This window comes from Lepidothrix coronata, unplaced genomic scaffold (genome assembly GCF_001604755.1).
Source record: "Lepidothrix coronata isolate B3197 unplaced genomic scaffold, Lepidothrix_coronata-1.0 Scaffold19, whole genome shotgun sequence".
Classification (NCBI taxonomy): Eukaryota; Metazoa; Chordata; class Aves; order Passeriformes; family Pipridae; genus Lepidothrix; species Lepidothrix coronata.
The window spans coordinates 6,763,512-6,780,002 of NW_016690199.1; the positions used below are offsets into that span (position 1 = coordinate 6,763,512).

A 16,491-nucleotide genomic window follows, 5' to 3' on the forward strand; every position below is an offset into this window, starting at 1 on the left:
TTCTTATGCTCATCACTGAATTTATAGAAAATTAAGAGGAAAGCAACATTTGAAAATGTTTTTCAACTTAATTCATCTGCTCTACAGAGACAGTATGATAGTACCAGACCATATACTTATTAGACCATATATTTATGCATTCTGTTTTCTCAAACAATTTTAAAATCCAAATTAAGTATCCTCTGAATTATTGCAGATATTTGTAGTAAAGGAACCTAGAAATTCACATCCTATGTACTAGGGAGTCCAAACAAAACATCAGAAATTCTCAGCCAAAACATCAAATAAGAGTCTCAAGAACAGTTGAGGGAAATCAGGCCAAACAGCAAGATTCATTCTATCAGAAACTTCATTTGATATTTTAGTCATCTGCACCAATCAATCTTTTTTAGCTAACTCCCACTATTTACAAGAGAGATATGCTTACCAAATGCTGAAAAATATGGCAAGCTGACAAAGAAAGAAAAGAGAGAAAACAAGAAAAAGAGAAGAGAACCACGTATAAAAAAGACTATTTTTTAATCTGAAAGCAGGCAACCTTTACATTACAAGCAAAGCTCACCAAAAAGCAACTTGTAAATAAGTATATATATACATATCCAGTAAAGGATATTTAAAATCATCAGTTATCAGTGACTCCATCCTTCTCAACAGCAAAGTGGTTTTGCTGTGCCATAGATCGTTATCTTTTAACGCAGCGTGTTCTTTATTGTGCGGAAAGATTCTGGGATCACTGCGCCTGAAGCTAATCACAAATTCTCCATAAACCATTGACTCCAAGGAATATGCTCCTACAGATCACATTCTCAGCCAGCTAAAAGTTAGGAGCGTGACTAGGTTTTTTTGTAGCTACAAAATAGCAATTGTACATTCATGCTGGGCAGACAGAGCAAGAGAGTAACTTCCCACACACACCAAAATAAAGGGAAGAATTCGCACCTACTTTGCAGCTAACCTTCAAGCATTTCTGTGACTAATCATTGTAATATGGCTAACCTTGTGGCTGTTCCTCAAATGGTAAGCTCCTGGAAAACGCAGAAGTGAAAAGAACTTACAATATACTTATAAATCAGCTAGAGATTCAAGCTATGGTTTCTTGTAGAATATGAAAACTTGGAATTATTTTAGCATAGGTCAAAGTTAAATATGACAAAGACACTTAAATCCCCACCCCCACTGTATATTACATATCCACAGAAATTTACTTCAGGTAAATTAGCTGCTCCACACACAGTATTATGCATATTTGGGATGACACGGTTCAAGCAAAGCAGTTTGATGCACATATTCAGGTAAGTAATTCAAGAGAAACCAACATTTAATGACAGGTAGCTACTAAGAATTACTATAAAACCACTAAATTTTCTACTGCCAACTCTATATGGGAAAAGAATATGGCATAAGTTTGGCAGCTTCTCATCAACTTCAGAATGCAATGTAGTGTGTGTAGTAGCGTGTTAAGATTGATATAAAGGTGTCCAGAACATCCAAAAGCACAACCACAATAGTGGTTACTATCAGTCAGTATTCCTGTCCAAGAAACACTTCAGATCTTACCAGAAGGCAAAGGAGAAGAATTTCAAATGTATTGCAACTCTCCAGGAGATAATTAACTAAACCATCAAATAACTAAAGCCATTTATCAAATAATCTGGTTTTCCCTTCATCTCCATGAATCATATTCATTAGCATCAATCACTTCCTCAAATCATATACATTGATGCTCTGTTAAAAGTGGGGATTCCTCATAAGTGTTAGACACCCAATTTCAGACTTCTTCGCAGGCAAATTGTCTTAAGAGTCCCCAATTCCTAGAGGTCAGGAAGGACTGGATATATTCACAAATATATATCCCACAGACACTTGCATGCCACAGATTTTGATCATCCACTACTAGAGAAAGAAATGCTGTTCTATTCAGAACATAAGTACAGTCTTAGCAACTGTACTTCCAAGCTTCTGAAACACTGCGTCTGCTGACTTATTACTTGCTTCTGAAAATGGGATGGAGAAAACACCATTGACCAACTCTTTCAATTTGTTTGGTTTTTTCCCCTCAAGCTTCAGTTAACCAGTAGCTAACAAAATTCAAAACCATATCTATTTGTACTGTACTTCAATATTATCATACTTTTTTCATATAAAATTGTGAATCAGCTAAGGCCACTCACGTGCTTTACAGCTTTATATTGATCTATGTACATATACATAAAATCAGAAAACATCTGTTCATACAGTCACAAAACAAATAAGTACAAACACAAGAAATAAAATGAGCAATTTAACCTATCTCATTCTTGCACATGATCCACTGGGAGAGTCTGACACAGCAGGAACAACAGCTATGGACAAGCTTTGCCGACCCAGCCATTGGATGTGCGGTGGCTGTTCAAGCAGCACGACACAGCAGGATGCTGCCAATCCTGCACCTGCTGATACTGTATTTTTGAATAGCACAAAGTAACACTTTACTACAGCAGTTCCAAAAATAGTGGTAGAGAATTGTACTTAGGGACAAATTTCTATTTGTAAGAAATTACCTAATGCAAACTTACAGGCAAATTCTGTACCTCCCCAATGTTAACCAGGTGGTTTTCTTATTGCAGTCTTATTGTCCACACTGATTTGAAGTAATATCTAACTATGAGAGGCAGTACACAGCTAGTGATTTAGAACAGCTATTTCAAAACCCGAGCTTTAAGGAATCTAGCTTTTATCAGTCAGCCTGGACAAGTTATATTTTCTTTACAGTTTTATTCTTCCAACTAAAAAATAAATCATTTATTATTCCCAAGGCTATCAAGAATGTTAATAACTGAGGAAAAAACAAACAAACAAACAAACAAACAAACAAACAAAAAACCAAACCAAACCAAACCAAACAAAACAAAACAAAAGAGAGAAAAACCCAACAAATCAAAACAAAATATCAAGGATCCTTTTCTGTGGAAAATACAGATGTGATCCGAAACCCATTGATGTCAGTGGCATAATCCAGTGTTGAACATGAGCAGAACTAGTTATTTAATTATGGAAATAAACTATTAATTATGTCAAGCAGCTATGTGTTTTTCTACAATGAGGACACTTTAACTAGCATTATTTCAGTAGTAGCAAGCAGAGTAAGACTGAACTACCTAATTAATTTTCATTTCTTTTGTATTGTTAACATAGTGTTAGCTTTAACATGTTTATATGACTATGTCAACCCTGGCCACCTGCATCCCTAACTGCCATCCTTTCCATAGAGAATCATCCATGTCCCTTTCCTAACAGATAAAAATACAAATTTCCATCCACTAGTCACAGTGTTCAGAGTGAGAAAAATTCTTTTAATGAGCAAATTATAATACAGAAAGAGACAAGGATACCAGAGAAAAGGACAGACTCCAAAATATGACTTTAGAAAGCAAGGTGTTACACAGCTGTCACAAGCACAACATACAAGCACATGCAGTCTTCAATATCATGCCCAGTATTCTTAATCCATCAACCAACCAAAACATCTGAGAAAGGTAAACTTTTCTATAACTACATTATCAGATATGTCTTAGAAGAAAAACAGCAGTTTTACTTAAAAGAAAAAAAATAATAAAAAAAAAAGCCCCCACAAGCATATTGAAGGTAAAGCTCAGACATAATATCCTAACAAGCTGGTCAGTCAGCATGTACAGACTGGAAGACAAACAAAACACAACTCCACGCTACCCACAAAACGCTGCCTTTTTGAAGAGGGATGAAATGAATACAATGAATGGGGATGCAATGAAACATGATATGTATGATAAAGGACAGTAAGCCATTAGTACCATAGTAATGAAGCAAATTCTCTGAAGAGCAACGGGGCTTTTTAATGTTTTTTTCTCCTTTAATTTAAAAGAAATTTATAACTAACTGTTGTCTTTCTGGAATAAATACATAGCAAAATGTCATTAAAGTTCTTTCTATCAGGCTTCATTTAAAGATCAAGTGTCAGCAATCCTTAGTACAGCAACTGATATTTTGACCTTAAAGATGCAGCTATATGACACAGGCTAAAAATAAAATCTGCTTTAAAAAAAGCAAGGACAGGAACATATTGAGAAGAATAGAAACTTCAGAAAAACTCTTTCTACTCCTGATGCCAAATAAATCATACACAAGTCATCTCTCTATAGAACCTGAAAAAGTAGAGCAAAATTTCTCAAAAAGTTGTTTCCTTGACAACATTGACAGACCAAGAGGGGTAAGGAATCAAAGTCATAAGATGCCTTGTAGCTTTGTTAGCAGATTTTTTATTTTTTTTAATATATAGCAGTATGTGAGATGCAGCTATAAAGCCAGACTTCTAGAAAAGAGGCAAAGTTAGACTGGTGTTATTTATATTTTTAACCAGCAAAAATATTCAGTTTCTTAACTGTTAAAAAAAAAAGATACTACCATAATGTATTACAGTCACTTAAGAACTTAGAACTACTCTAACTCATTTTTCCCAGGCATCCAAATTTTGAATTTTCACCAGCAATCTTACTGATGCACCCAGAAGGGAGATAACACCACCAAACATTTCTCCCACCTCAGATGACATTCTGACATTAGATTGCACGGCAGCCCACACAGGTCCTATGTATAATTGGAGAGTTTAATCTATGGCATTATCAGTTAAGCTTCATTAGAAACACTACTTCGTTGACATCTCTAGCCCTGACTGTTTTGTCCCTAGTAGGCTGGCTATGCCAGGAAGAGACAAGGTTGCTTGTTTCTCTGCTACAGGCTACTTCACAGACACTTAGTAAACAGCCAGTAGAGTTCCCAGTGCTTCCAGAAAGGAGGTGGAGTTCAGCCCTTCAGGGCAGGTGGGTTTCTAGGAAAAAAAGTCAGATAAACACTTTAAATTCTTGATATTTCTGTAAGTAATCATACAAGTAACCAAAATTCTTTCTAGGTAACACAAGGAAACAGAATTCTTTCTTCAACATCACTGTTAAGGATATCCAAAAGTCACTCTCTATCCTTTTGGGTCTGCATAGAAAAAAGATTTGTGAAATAACAAATGTCAAATAACAAACTGTTATTTGTTATTGTGAAATAACAAACTGTCACAACAGCCATGTTACCCTGTGTATCTCACCTGTGACCACTTTGCACCTATTGGTCAATGCCACCAAATTTTACAAGAGGCCTCAGCATTTTTCCCTCAAGGCTTTATCAAGCTAAGCAGCTGAATAAAAGTTAAAGACACTGCAGAAGCCCCAAAGGAGAAAGAATTTGAAGAGGATCTATAGTCAGACTCAAGATTCAGACAGGCTTCCTTAACTACTGCTCTTGGAGGAACTTTTATTTTTTAAATTTTTCTTTAAATAATTCCCAAATTATTTGGGGGCGGGGCGGGGGGGGGGGATGGGGCACGAATGGGGAACACAGGCGTATTAGCTACATCACAAAATATCCACTCTTCTTCCCCACAGCCAATCCTCTAATACAGCCAAAAAGTGGTCAAAAATGCTTTGCAAGACCACTTGGGGTATCACTCTTGCATTCTTTAAAGAGATCCTAAGTCAAGAGACATTACAGAGCTGAAAACCTTATCCAAAAGCTGAGAGGTTCATTGCATTTTTGACCCATTTTTTTTTAAATGTCAGTTTTCATACAAGTGTTTAGCTAAATTCTAATCCAAAGCAGTACTGAATTTAGTTCTTGTCAGTGCAGAAGAAAAGAAACAATGGCCTATCAAAACCTACAGAGATCAGGATGGTGCTATTTATACTCAAAGAATCATACTCCTTTGAAAAAATCCTTTGAGGCCTAAGAGTGTGTCAACCACTAAGAACATAATAAAAACTATACAAGTCATCTCCAGCTGTGGACTCTGAACGAGTGAACAAAAGCATTACAAGGATTTCTGTTTCCTTGACAACAGCATCGCTCGAAAGAAGAAAATAATTAAAAAAATATATCTCTCTAACAGCGATCTCTAAACATTATCGAGGTATTAACATACCAAATGTGAAGCAACTCTTACTCATACAAACCTTTGGGATGAAGAGACCAAAATCCACCACTTTCATGAACTGTTCTTTGCTGACATGTGTCACCAGCTTTTGCAGAACAATTGTGAGAGCTATCTATTGCATCCTGACCTGTATTATCATCCAGCCATAAGCATGGTTAGAAGCTTTCACTGATGGTCAAGTACATTCCTTCCTGCATGATGTTCCTTTTCTTACAAAATAAGCAAAGTGGAAAATACTTCTCATTTGAAGTGTATGAAATAATTTTGTTAGAAGAAGATCGAGGTATACAAAAAAAGCCCTTTCAGTGCTCAGGAAACTGATATTACTATGCAGGTATTGATCACATAACTGTACTTCCATCTTAATAATCAGGAAGCTTAAAGTCACTGAAAGAACTACACATAGCTCTAAATAAACAAGGGAAGAAAGTCAGAACCTTCATAAAGAAAAGCTAGCTTCAGTATTTCAGAACAGCCTCTTTAGTAGCCTCTCCAACAAGAAAAACAATTCTTTTTTCACACACCTAGGTAAGCAGCATACAGTCCCCAGAATATGAGCATTTCCTTGCCACTTCTGAGATAATGGGGAGAACTCCTTGTTATTTTTAAAATACGGTATTAAAATATACCAACATCAGAAAGATCTTCTTTAAAATATTTCAAATAAAGAATATATGTATTGAATAGGATGACTTCCCAAATTCTCATCGTTGCCTAGAGTTAAAGGAACATTGCCACAATTAGGTTTTAAAAATTTATTTAAGAATTGCAATACTTGAAGTACTAGCAGCACAACAGGTAATGCTGCTTAGTGAACAGCTTGAACCCAGCCTAGCAGTGACAGGGCTACAGCCATCTGACAGCTATGCCTGGGTGTACAGGAAATAGGCTGGCAGCTTAAATTCATTCCTTCATAAACAGACACGCGTGTGACAGAACAACAAGAAACATTGCCTATTCCAAGTGAATTGTGTGCAGAATGGTTGAAAGCATAAATATTAGGTTTTGTTACTCCGGGGCAGGGTAGCAGCACTAACTAGGAAATTTGTATTGCTTCCATCTGTGCTGCACACAGTTTATAGATGGGTGGAAGCTATCATCTTCTATTCAGTCCAGTACAACAGGATCAATAACAAAATTCCTGGATATAGTACTGTGCTTTCTCCTAACAGACACACAACCACAAAACAATACAATATTTTGAAAATATGATTAAAAATGGTATTTCTTGTAGATTTGACACTCACTAGGAAGCATAATCTGTATATTAAATTTGAAGTACGAGTAACACACCATTTAATGATCACAAGCATCTCAGAAGATTGGAAAACTATGTAGAAGAAATCTCTTGAGGTAGCATGTTACAAAGGTGAACCACTTTGGAGCTCAGAAATCCCCTGACTCGAAAACAAACAGAAACCAGAAGAGGACTAAAAGGCACCACAAACCTTTGACATTTCATCTTTTCTACACATCTACTCATGGACCTTACTAGAGACTGAGCCCCAGGCTAGACAGAGCCTCGGTCTGAACAAGTATGGTTCTTGTGTTCTTAATTATGGGAAGTCAGCAATGCCTCTGATCAACAGGCTGATATTATTAAACTCATTGAATTGAGTCTGAGATGGACTTCATTTCCCCATAGCAGCCCTAACTGTGCTCTGCTTTGCATTGTTAGCTAGAAAGGTGTTGATAACACACCAGTGTTTTGGCTACTGCTGAGCAAGGCTGGCACAGCATCAGCACTGTCTCTCAGCATTCCTTCTCCCCCACATTGATGGCAAGATCCTGGGAGGGGACATGACCCAGACAGCTGACCCAAACCAACCAAAGGTATACTCCATATCATGTGACACCAACTCAGATGTAAAAGCTAATGGAAGCAGAGAATAAACCTTGTCATTTTCCGCTTTGTTTCTGTGCATTCAAACTTTTGCTTTAGTAAACTGCCTTATCTCAATCTATGAGTCATTTCTCACCTTACCCTTTCTCCTCTGTCCAGCTGGGAAGGGGAGTGATAGAGCAGCCTGGTGGGCATCTGGCATCCAGCCAAGGTCAACCCACCACACTCATTTTAAAAACTTTTGCTTTGCTTGTATAGATTCAGCTGTGACTAAATAACATTCAACTAGGCAAGTAGGGAAAAAATATATAAGAAAAACTTCCAGCAATGTATTACAACACAAGACATCCTGTCAAAGTGCTATTAATATACATTTTGCACACTCAAGAATCTCAGCACTTTCTTTCCTTGATCCTGTTTAACAACAGAGAATGAAAGTGCTGAAAATTAAGAAATACTTCGCAACAAACATAATCCCTGCTGTGATGCTCTAAAAAAAAATCAGGAACACAAAATTAAAAGCTAACAGATGATTAAAAATTAACTCCAGGTAACATCTTTTTAAAGACAAAAATAGGAAACAGAATAAAGGCATAGGAGGCTTGAAGTTATGAACAATTGTTAAAAAGCTAAGTCCAGAATCAGTAAGTAGTGAAAACATTAACGTCTGTGTGGCTCTAGATAATGACAAGGTCTTCCAAATATAAGACACTGTCAACGTGAATGAACAGCATTGTCATTTCTGCAATTGGTAAACACATCTTTCAAGACACAATTTTTTAATGTTCCCTGCTACGGGAGGCAAGCAGCTGTATTCAATGGTAACCTGTGATTCTGGATTCTGCAGTTGGGGTTCTAAACCAGAAACACCTGAGCAAGGTCTGATATACAAAGCATTGTATATCAGAACCAGGAACCAGGCACCTTTAATAATAGTGTTGAGTCTTAACACTCATGCAAAAAAACACTAGATGAGATATTAAAATCACAAAGACTATTTTGGTGTTTTAGTAGGAAAACCCAAATAATGGCAGTAGTAGCCTAAATTTCAATTACAGCAGCCATTCAAACAGAAGTGTTACTCAAACAAAACAAATGTAATCAGTTCAGACAATAATGTTTCACAATCCTTAAAATACATAAAGCTAAAAACATAATCCACCCTAATAGAGTTAGAATGCAACTGTGAATAATAGAACTGTCACAGTAAGAGCTCCCAACAGTACTTTTCCCAACCCTGAATCAGGGTTTCTGTCCCTTTCTACAGCTATCTAGGCTGGAGCTTTCAAAGGGGAAGCTAAAAATTCTACAGAAACAGAGGGTAAAAAATTTGACAAAACCTACAGAACTAGGAGAGTTTTTTTCCCCATTCCTTACAAATTTGAGATTTAGCACGAAATATTCTTCTATTAATGCTCCAGATTTGAAGACCTGTGAGTTACTAATCTGCAATACATATCTCTTTCCACATGAAGTTCTATCATATTTTCATGTCTCTAAGAAAACTCAGTTGTTTTCTTATATGTTTACCAACACATGCATAAACTTGTAACTTTGGTCTTTCAACACATAACACAGAGGCAAATATTAGAGTCTTCCAGTCTTTAGAGGCAGAGTTCAGTTCCCATCACTTTCTAATAGGTCGAGGCACCCCATCTGCTGGTGGAAATGTTACTCTAGAGAATCACGCCCCTGAGCTGATAACTGATAATTTTTTCAACTCAACCACTTGATAACTGTTTGAGGTTCTTCAAATGCAGCGATATACAAAAAATTCAGATCTTTGAAATACTTTCAAAGAAAACTATGAAGTCCTCTAAAACAGTCCATTCATTCCTAAATATGCAAAATATTTATACAAAATGCTTCGGATGATCTTCCCTGACTCTAGACTATGCTTCAGTCAACAGAAACTGCAGACATCGACTCATTTATTGTAAATATTTTAGTATGATTTACATTGATTCATAAAGATGATGTTAAAATGTACATTGGTTAACCTGAGAGAACATAAATGGAAGACTGTTCTTTTCTTCTGATTTAAACAGGATAAGCATACACACTTAAAAAGTAAGAAACCATATAATCGGTTTCATATACACATTTTAGATACTTATCTGTGTGATATTAATGACTTAGCCATAGTAATTTACATGGGACAAAAAAAATAAAATCACTAAAGTAAGGTAACTAAAGCAAGTGTCTCTTCCTTCTCTATGCCAAAGGGAGCCGGGGGGGGGGGTTAGGGATGAAAATTTAAGAGGAAAACATTTAAGCACACAAGAACAGATAAAATATACAAAACTGGCTAAACGCTACACAAACTGCATACAACTGTAGATCTCTGATTTAAGCGCAAACTATCACAGTCATATCAACTTAGATAGAACTCTCAATTCTGAGAAATCTTCACTAATATTGGACTCTTCAAAGGATAAACATCTTAATTCATAGGCTGAACGTAAGGACTGAATCCAAGACATTTACACATAAAACTACTCAGTCACAGTTATTCATATGACTAACTCAAAGTACAGAGTTTTGAGGCTCTGGATTGCCTACTGTCTCTCATCATATAGGGATTTTAGACTTCTAACTGTGCTTTGAGTTCTACCTTAATCAAATGTTGAAAGTAAATAGTGCAAACATCCTGATTGTCTGCATATTCCCATCAGAGGTAAAGAAGACATGCATCCACTGTCTGGACTTAAACTAGCAATTCCAAGCAGGTGTTGTGGGAAGAAAACAACGAAAAAGGTAAGCTGTGGGAAGTTAAAGGACGAGGGGGAAAAAACAAGTACATCTGCATTTTCAATCAGTTGTTTTATGCTTATACCAGAAAATGGGCAACTTCAGGCAGCGGTAGACTGCAAATAAATCCCCAAAAGATAAAGCACTGCTGTCACAGTCACCAGGGATTTATGGGCTCATGATCCCAGAAACTGAGGGAAATTGGGCTCCCAATATCCCGGTAATCCTCGATGCCACCGCGCCCTCTGCTGTCCGGGATGGTCTGTGTGTGACAGCGCAATAATTAAAAGGTTCACCAGGAAAGAACAGTAAGAAGCACCCATAGATACCTCTCTACAGGCTACCTTTAAAAATATAGAAGTGTGTTTTCATATACTGCTTAACAGTCACATTATTACTTCAGTAATTTTTTTTACACTCGCGTGCTCTGAAGCATTGACGACATTAATATATTCTATTTATATTGAATTTCCAAGGTTTGGGGAACCTAAAGCAGTTAAGATTTCTTTAAAAACCAGCCTTACTGGTTAATGACTGCTTCCAAGCAGGGGTGGTAACACTACTTTACAAAAACAATCTTTCTTTCTGCTTAGAATACACAACAGACATGCCATTATTTTCATTTTTTAATAGTTTTACATTGCAATAACAACTTTGATTTTAGATTGTTTTATATTCAACACATACATAATTTCACTCAATAAAATGAGGTTATATTGTGTTACAACTTCAGACAAAATGTCAAACATATCAAAATTCAGAGGTGGTGTAAAATAGTTTCATACAATCCAAATTTAAATTCCCACTTACCAAAAACATCCGTCAGCACTTTTTTTCCTCCAAGTTAATGTTTAAGACGAAGAGGTTAAAAAAGCTGGGAAAAGATGGAGGAATTCTATCTTTCCTAAAAGTTCAAAGTATTCAGACTTTGATGGTTTGATATATTATGCTGACTACAGAACCAGGGAAGTCATTATAACTTAAGAGAATAAAAGATAAACAACTAGGAAGAGAAAATTTTACGCATGCTATAGATCTGGAGTTTTCTTTTCCGTGACCACCAAGTGCTTTAGTAGACATCTGGAGACAAAAGCAAAAACTCTGTCCAAGATTCAAGAGCATTGCTGCTTCAAAGATGCAAAGGTAGCATATATTTCACAGGGCCCCATGGCAAAACGCAGGAAAGAGGAAAGGAAAGACAAAAACTCTAAGATAAGAAAAAAGTGTTAAAAAACCAAACTAAATGAAATTCCATTCTCCACTAAAAATTAAACAGCAAAATAGTTAATGAAAAAATTCTCAATTTGAATAAGAGAATTTAAGACTATTTTTTCCTACATTAAATCAGAATTCAAATTCAGTTTAAGTTCTCTCCTTTGGTTTTAGAAGTATGCTGGTGCAATGGGTGTTCTGCTGTTTGGTCTCTGTTTAGTAGTATTTACTTAAAGTCCTAAATTTTAGAAGCAAGTTTTAAAATAATTGTGGCTGCTACAGTAAATACATCTTAGATGCAACAAAGCATGCCTTCCACCAGAAAGGACACTTGCTGTATGCTCTTATCAAAACTATGTTCCTGTGTAAAACCATTTCAGAGGACTATTATTTGAACCCAGAGGTACAATTAGCCCTATGTCTGGGAAAGCATACACATATAATACTTTTATTACCCATTTTAAAAATAAAAGACTCATTGGACTGACTAAATTAACAAATAAAACATTAAAACTAGAAGGAAAATACACTTCGAGTATTGGAGCAATTAACCCTTGAAACAAATTTAAAGTGGAAAGACTCCTTAGATCACAACAGGACACCTCTCTGGGATGTAAGACTTATTTGCCACACTGGTTCAGATGGAAAATCCATCTGACCTCCTCCAGCAGCAGTCATGTAGGCCTGTCAGAAAAGTTCCTCAAAATATTATTCCAGTGTTGGCAGTCAGTTGTTTACTGACTTCAGGAAGGATCTGTATGCAGACCATAGTGTTTATGGCCATTGTGACAAAACACTGGTACAGATCATGAGAAATGACCCAGTGGAAACCTAACTTTTTAAGGTCTGAAACACTCACATGACTAATTCAAAAAAAACCCGAAACAATACACCAAATTCCAAAGTAATGGAACTGACTGTGGGTGTAGTGAAGAATTAGGCTGCAAGTTCATAATAGAGTCTTATACTTCAAAGCATCTCCTTGAATTCTGAATACATTGGAACTGTTAAAACACACACAGGCAAGGATGTTATTTCCAGAGAAGCATTCTTTAATACAGTATTTTTAAGCTGGTTGATTGGGCCACAAAACATCTTGTTTTACATTACCTTGACTGTTTTGTCCATAGAAGCTGAGAGAAGCATGTGACTCTGTTCCCGTACAGGACACCACTGGATTTCATTGACAGGGCCACTGTGTTTAGACATATAAAATATTAAGCTTTTGGGGACTTCAGTTGATTTATATTTGGATCCCAAATATGGCTTAATTAATTCAGAGATCTTTCTCGAAGTCTGCTCTCCCAGTACACCCAGTTTAACATCACAATCTGAGCTGCCTCTCTGACCAGGTTCCTTTGTTTCAGGCGTACTGGAACTTTCTTGACGCAATCGTTTGGGGATATATGGTCTAATTCCTTTCATGGTAGTAGCACTGTCTTTATGTATTCTCTTCTGGGAAACGCCATTTCCAGAGTTTGCTGAAGAGCTTGAGGTCTGTTCATAGTTTCTGTAAGGCATAGATAATGCAGCATGGCCAGGGTATGCCCTCCTAGAATAAGGAGATGTCAAGTCAGTGTTACTATTCTGTGCATAAAGCTCAGAGGGATCTTCACAAACAGTGCTTGTGCCAGAACTGCCACTGTTCTCCATAGGGTGCATTTCATATGTAGATTTTGTACCCAAACTACCAGGTGCAAAGTGCTGACCACAACTCACAGAAGACCTCTGAGAGCTTATTTGTGTGCCAAAAGCTTGGGGGACTTCAGTCTTCTCAGTTTCTGTCTCAGAGTCTGAATCTTCATAAGCAACCAGTGACGAACTCATTATGGCTACACACAGCAGACTCCAGAGATCTCAGTGCTGCAATCCTCCAAAATTATGATCTAAAATAAAGAATTGATTATTCAGAGCACAGTTCATTAAAGAGTCTACAATATGAGTAACTTAGGGATGTAAATATGCCTTTCTTAACAAAAAAATCAAACTTTTATTCCTATTTATCAATGGCATTTATTCCTCTACTAAAACACATCTGTACCTTCAATTACACAACACCATTTGCCTCCAAGCCCTTTGCATACATTTTTAATGCACTGCAGAAGTGCATTTGCATACCATAAAACAATGAAAAAGAGTATGAAAAGGAAAACAATCTTGCAATATAAATAATGCAAATCACTTTACCTTACTTGCAGTATTACTTCTCCTCACACAAAAGTAATTAATTATGTAGTGGTTTGGTATGTACATTTATAAGAATACAAATACTACAACTATTTTGGAGTCAGCCTAACAATATCTATTTCTTAGCAGTACAGAGGACTTGAAAGAAGTGTGTAGGGGTTCAACTGGCAACTAAAAAAGTGAACACATTTTTGACCCATTCAGCAGTTGTTGCAGTATGAGGAAATTTTCCAACCATATCCATTGAGTAAGTTCCACACAGCCTTTAGTTTTACACAACAGACATAACAGAAACTACACCAAATTCACTATTTGCATTTACTTACAGAAAAATAAGAGCACAGATGTCTTTACTGTGGAATAAGGTTTTTCAATGTGTCTGTGAGAAAAATCTCATGCTGAGGCTGCATATGTAACATGCTGAATAACTCACCCTCATAATAATCCCACCAGGATTCTTCCAGTAATTTGGATTGAGCATGTGGAATATAGAGTTAACTACATTCAAACAATTGATGTGTCTGCAAAGTAATATTTCAACCTCTGCTGTTTATAGGCAGAAAGTACTGCCAAGATCAATCAAATGGGACATTTTATTTCTGCTTTGTTTCCTTGCCCAGCTGTTAGCACTCATTATGCTGAAGAGATTTAACCCACAACATTTTCAGAGCAGCTACTGAAATTCTTGGTTTATGACAGCAAAGGAACTGCCCTCAAAAGCATCTTGGTGAAAAAGAGAGTGATGCATGAAAGTCAGTATCTTTGTAAGCATTTGCAGAATTGATGCCACAAATGTAAGTCCTACAAATTCTCCTGCAGGAGTAGTGCTCTGGAACTTGTAAAGATTATTCATTTAACTTCAGAATTAAACCTATTTGAACTAAAACAACTATGTTTCACTTAACCTACAGAAGTGTTACATGACAGGCTATTATATTCTGTATCCTGTTATGAAATTTCCAAGCACAGATCCAGAGCAGAAGTACACACATTCATCATCACATATCCTTTCCAAGACAGGTGATCAAAACATTTAACTGGAACAAGGTGACCAACATTTTAGCACATAAAAGCAACAAGATCTCCCTCTAGAGGACATTTTGTCCTTATTTGAAGTTTAAGATAGCTATAAGTGTCAGCAAAGAAGAGCAAGGAAAAATTCTTTTTTTAGTAATACCGCCACATTTATTACAACAACATTTCATTTAAACAGTGTCAAGGAAAAAAATAAGTAGCATATCAAGTAAACTTAACTAAAAAATCAATTCAAAACCGGTAAATTGAAGGTTTTAGCAGTAAATTGAAACATCAAATAAATAGCAGCTTTGAATAACTGTATTGAGTGGTTACTGTTTATACTGCAGTGCTAAAAACAGGGCCCAGCCAAATGCACCATTTCCAAAGAACGAATACAGTAAGAAGTTGACCTCTGGCTAAAAGCTATAAACTAAGATACACAAGCGGATTGGGTTAGACTTGCAAAGCTACTTTATTTATTTTAACACAAAAAACCTCAAGCTGAGATTCAGAACTAAGTGCACCATAGTGCCGTGCGAACATCAGGTTAAAAACATTTCCCATGAGATACTGGAAAGAAACTGTCCCATTGTATCTGGCCAGCACAAATCCATCCCACCACACACATCACCCATACGCGTCAGTACTTTTGTAAAACCAAAGCATTTCTCTCATCTAAAGACTTCCCATCAACATCTGCTTTTAAAGCAACACCACCCAAAGTTTCTTACCTTGCCCTAACTAAAGAAAAACAGGGGGGAGATGGAAACCACAAGGTACTTGATCAGAAACACTGTAACTAGACTGTGAATTTATTAACGATATATGATTTACAATGCGCTGAGCTAATAATTAGAGAAGTTTATAGAATTTCAGTTTTAATTTCCACACGGCTGATTTCCCTGAACACATTGAACCAAGGAGCGTTCAGTCTGTCACGCACAACGCCCCACACCCACTGAGTGATCGCGGATGCTGTGACATGGGAGCAGAGACAGCACCGCAGGTCCCTCCCGCCGGCCCCGGTGCGGTCACACGGGAGGCACCGCCGCCCCCTCGGGGCTGCTTCCTCACTCCCGATGCCCCACGGCCCCCAGAGGGGAAGAACAAAGTACCGGAGAGGGCCCAGAGGAAGCCACAAAGATGATGAGGGGTTTGAAGCGTCTCCCTTATGAGGAGAGACTGCAGGAGATGGGCCTTTTTAGTCTGGAGACTAAGAGGGGATCTCGTTAACGCACATAAATATCTCAAAGGTGGGTCCCAAGAGGATGGTGTCAGGCTCTTTTCGGTGGTCCCCAGTGACAGGACGAGGAGCAATGGCCATAAAACACAAGAACTTTCACCTCAACACGAGGAAGAACTTCTTTACATTGAGGGTGGCAGAGCACTGGAACAGGCTGCCCGGGGAGGTCGTGGAGTCTCCCTCTCCGGAGACATTACAAAGCCACTTGGACGCGTTACTGTGTCACCTGCTCCAGATGACCCTGCC

The 16,491-nt window shown here is 37.2% G+C and overlaps 1 protein-coding gene across 2 annotated transcripts in view; it reads right to left on the reverse strand.

Annotated features, from left to right (window-relative positions):
* The window catches only part of WDR25 (WD repeat domain 25), an 87,093-nt gene that overhangs the window by 70,158 nt on the left and 444 nt on the right, over positions 1-16,491 (reverse strand). For both annotated transcript variants that reach the window (XM_017807625.1, XM_017807624.1), the window contains exon 2: positions 12,909-13,684. In XM_017807625.1, the coding sequence (XP_017663114.1) occupies positions 12,909-13,625 (717 nt within the window). In that variant the 5' untranslated portion in view covers positions 13,626-13,684. The remainder of the gene's footprint in view (positions 1-12,908; positions 13,685-16,491) is intronic.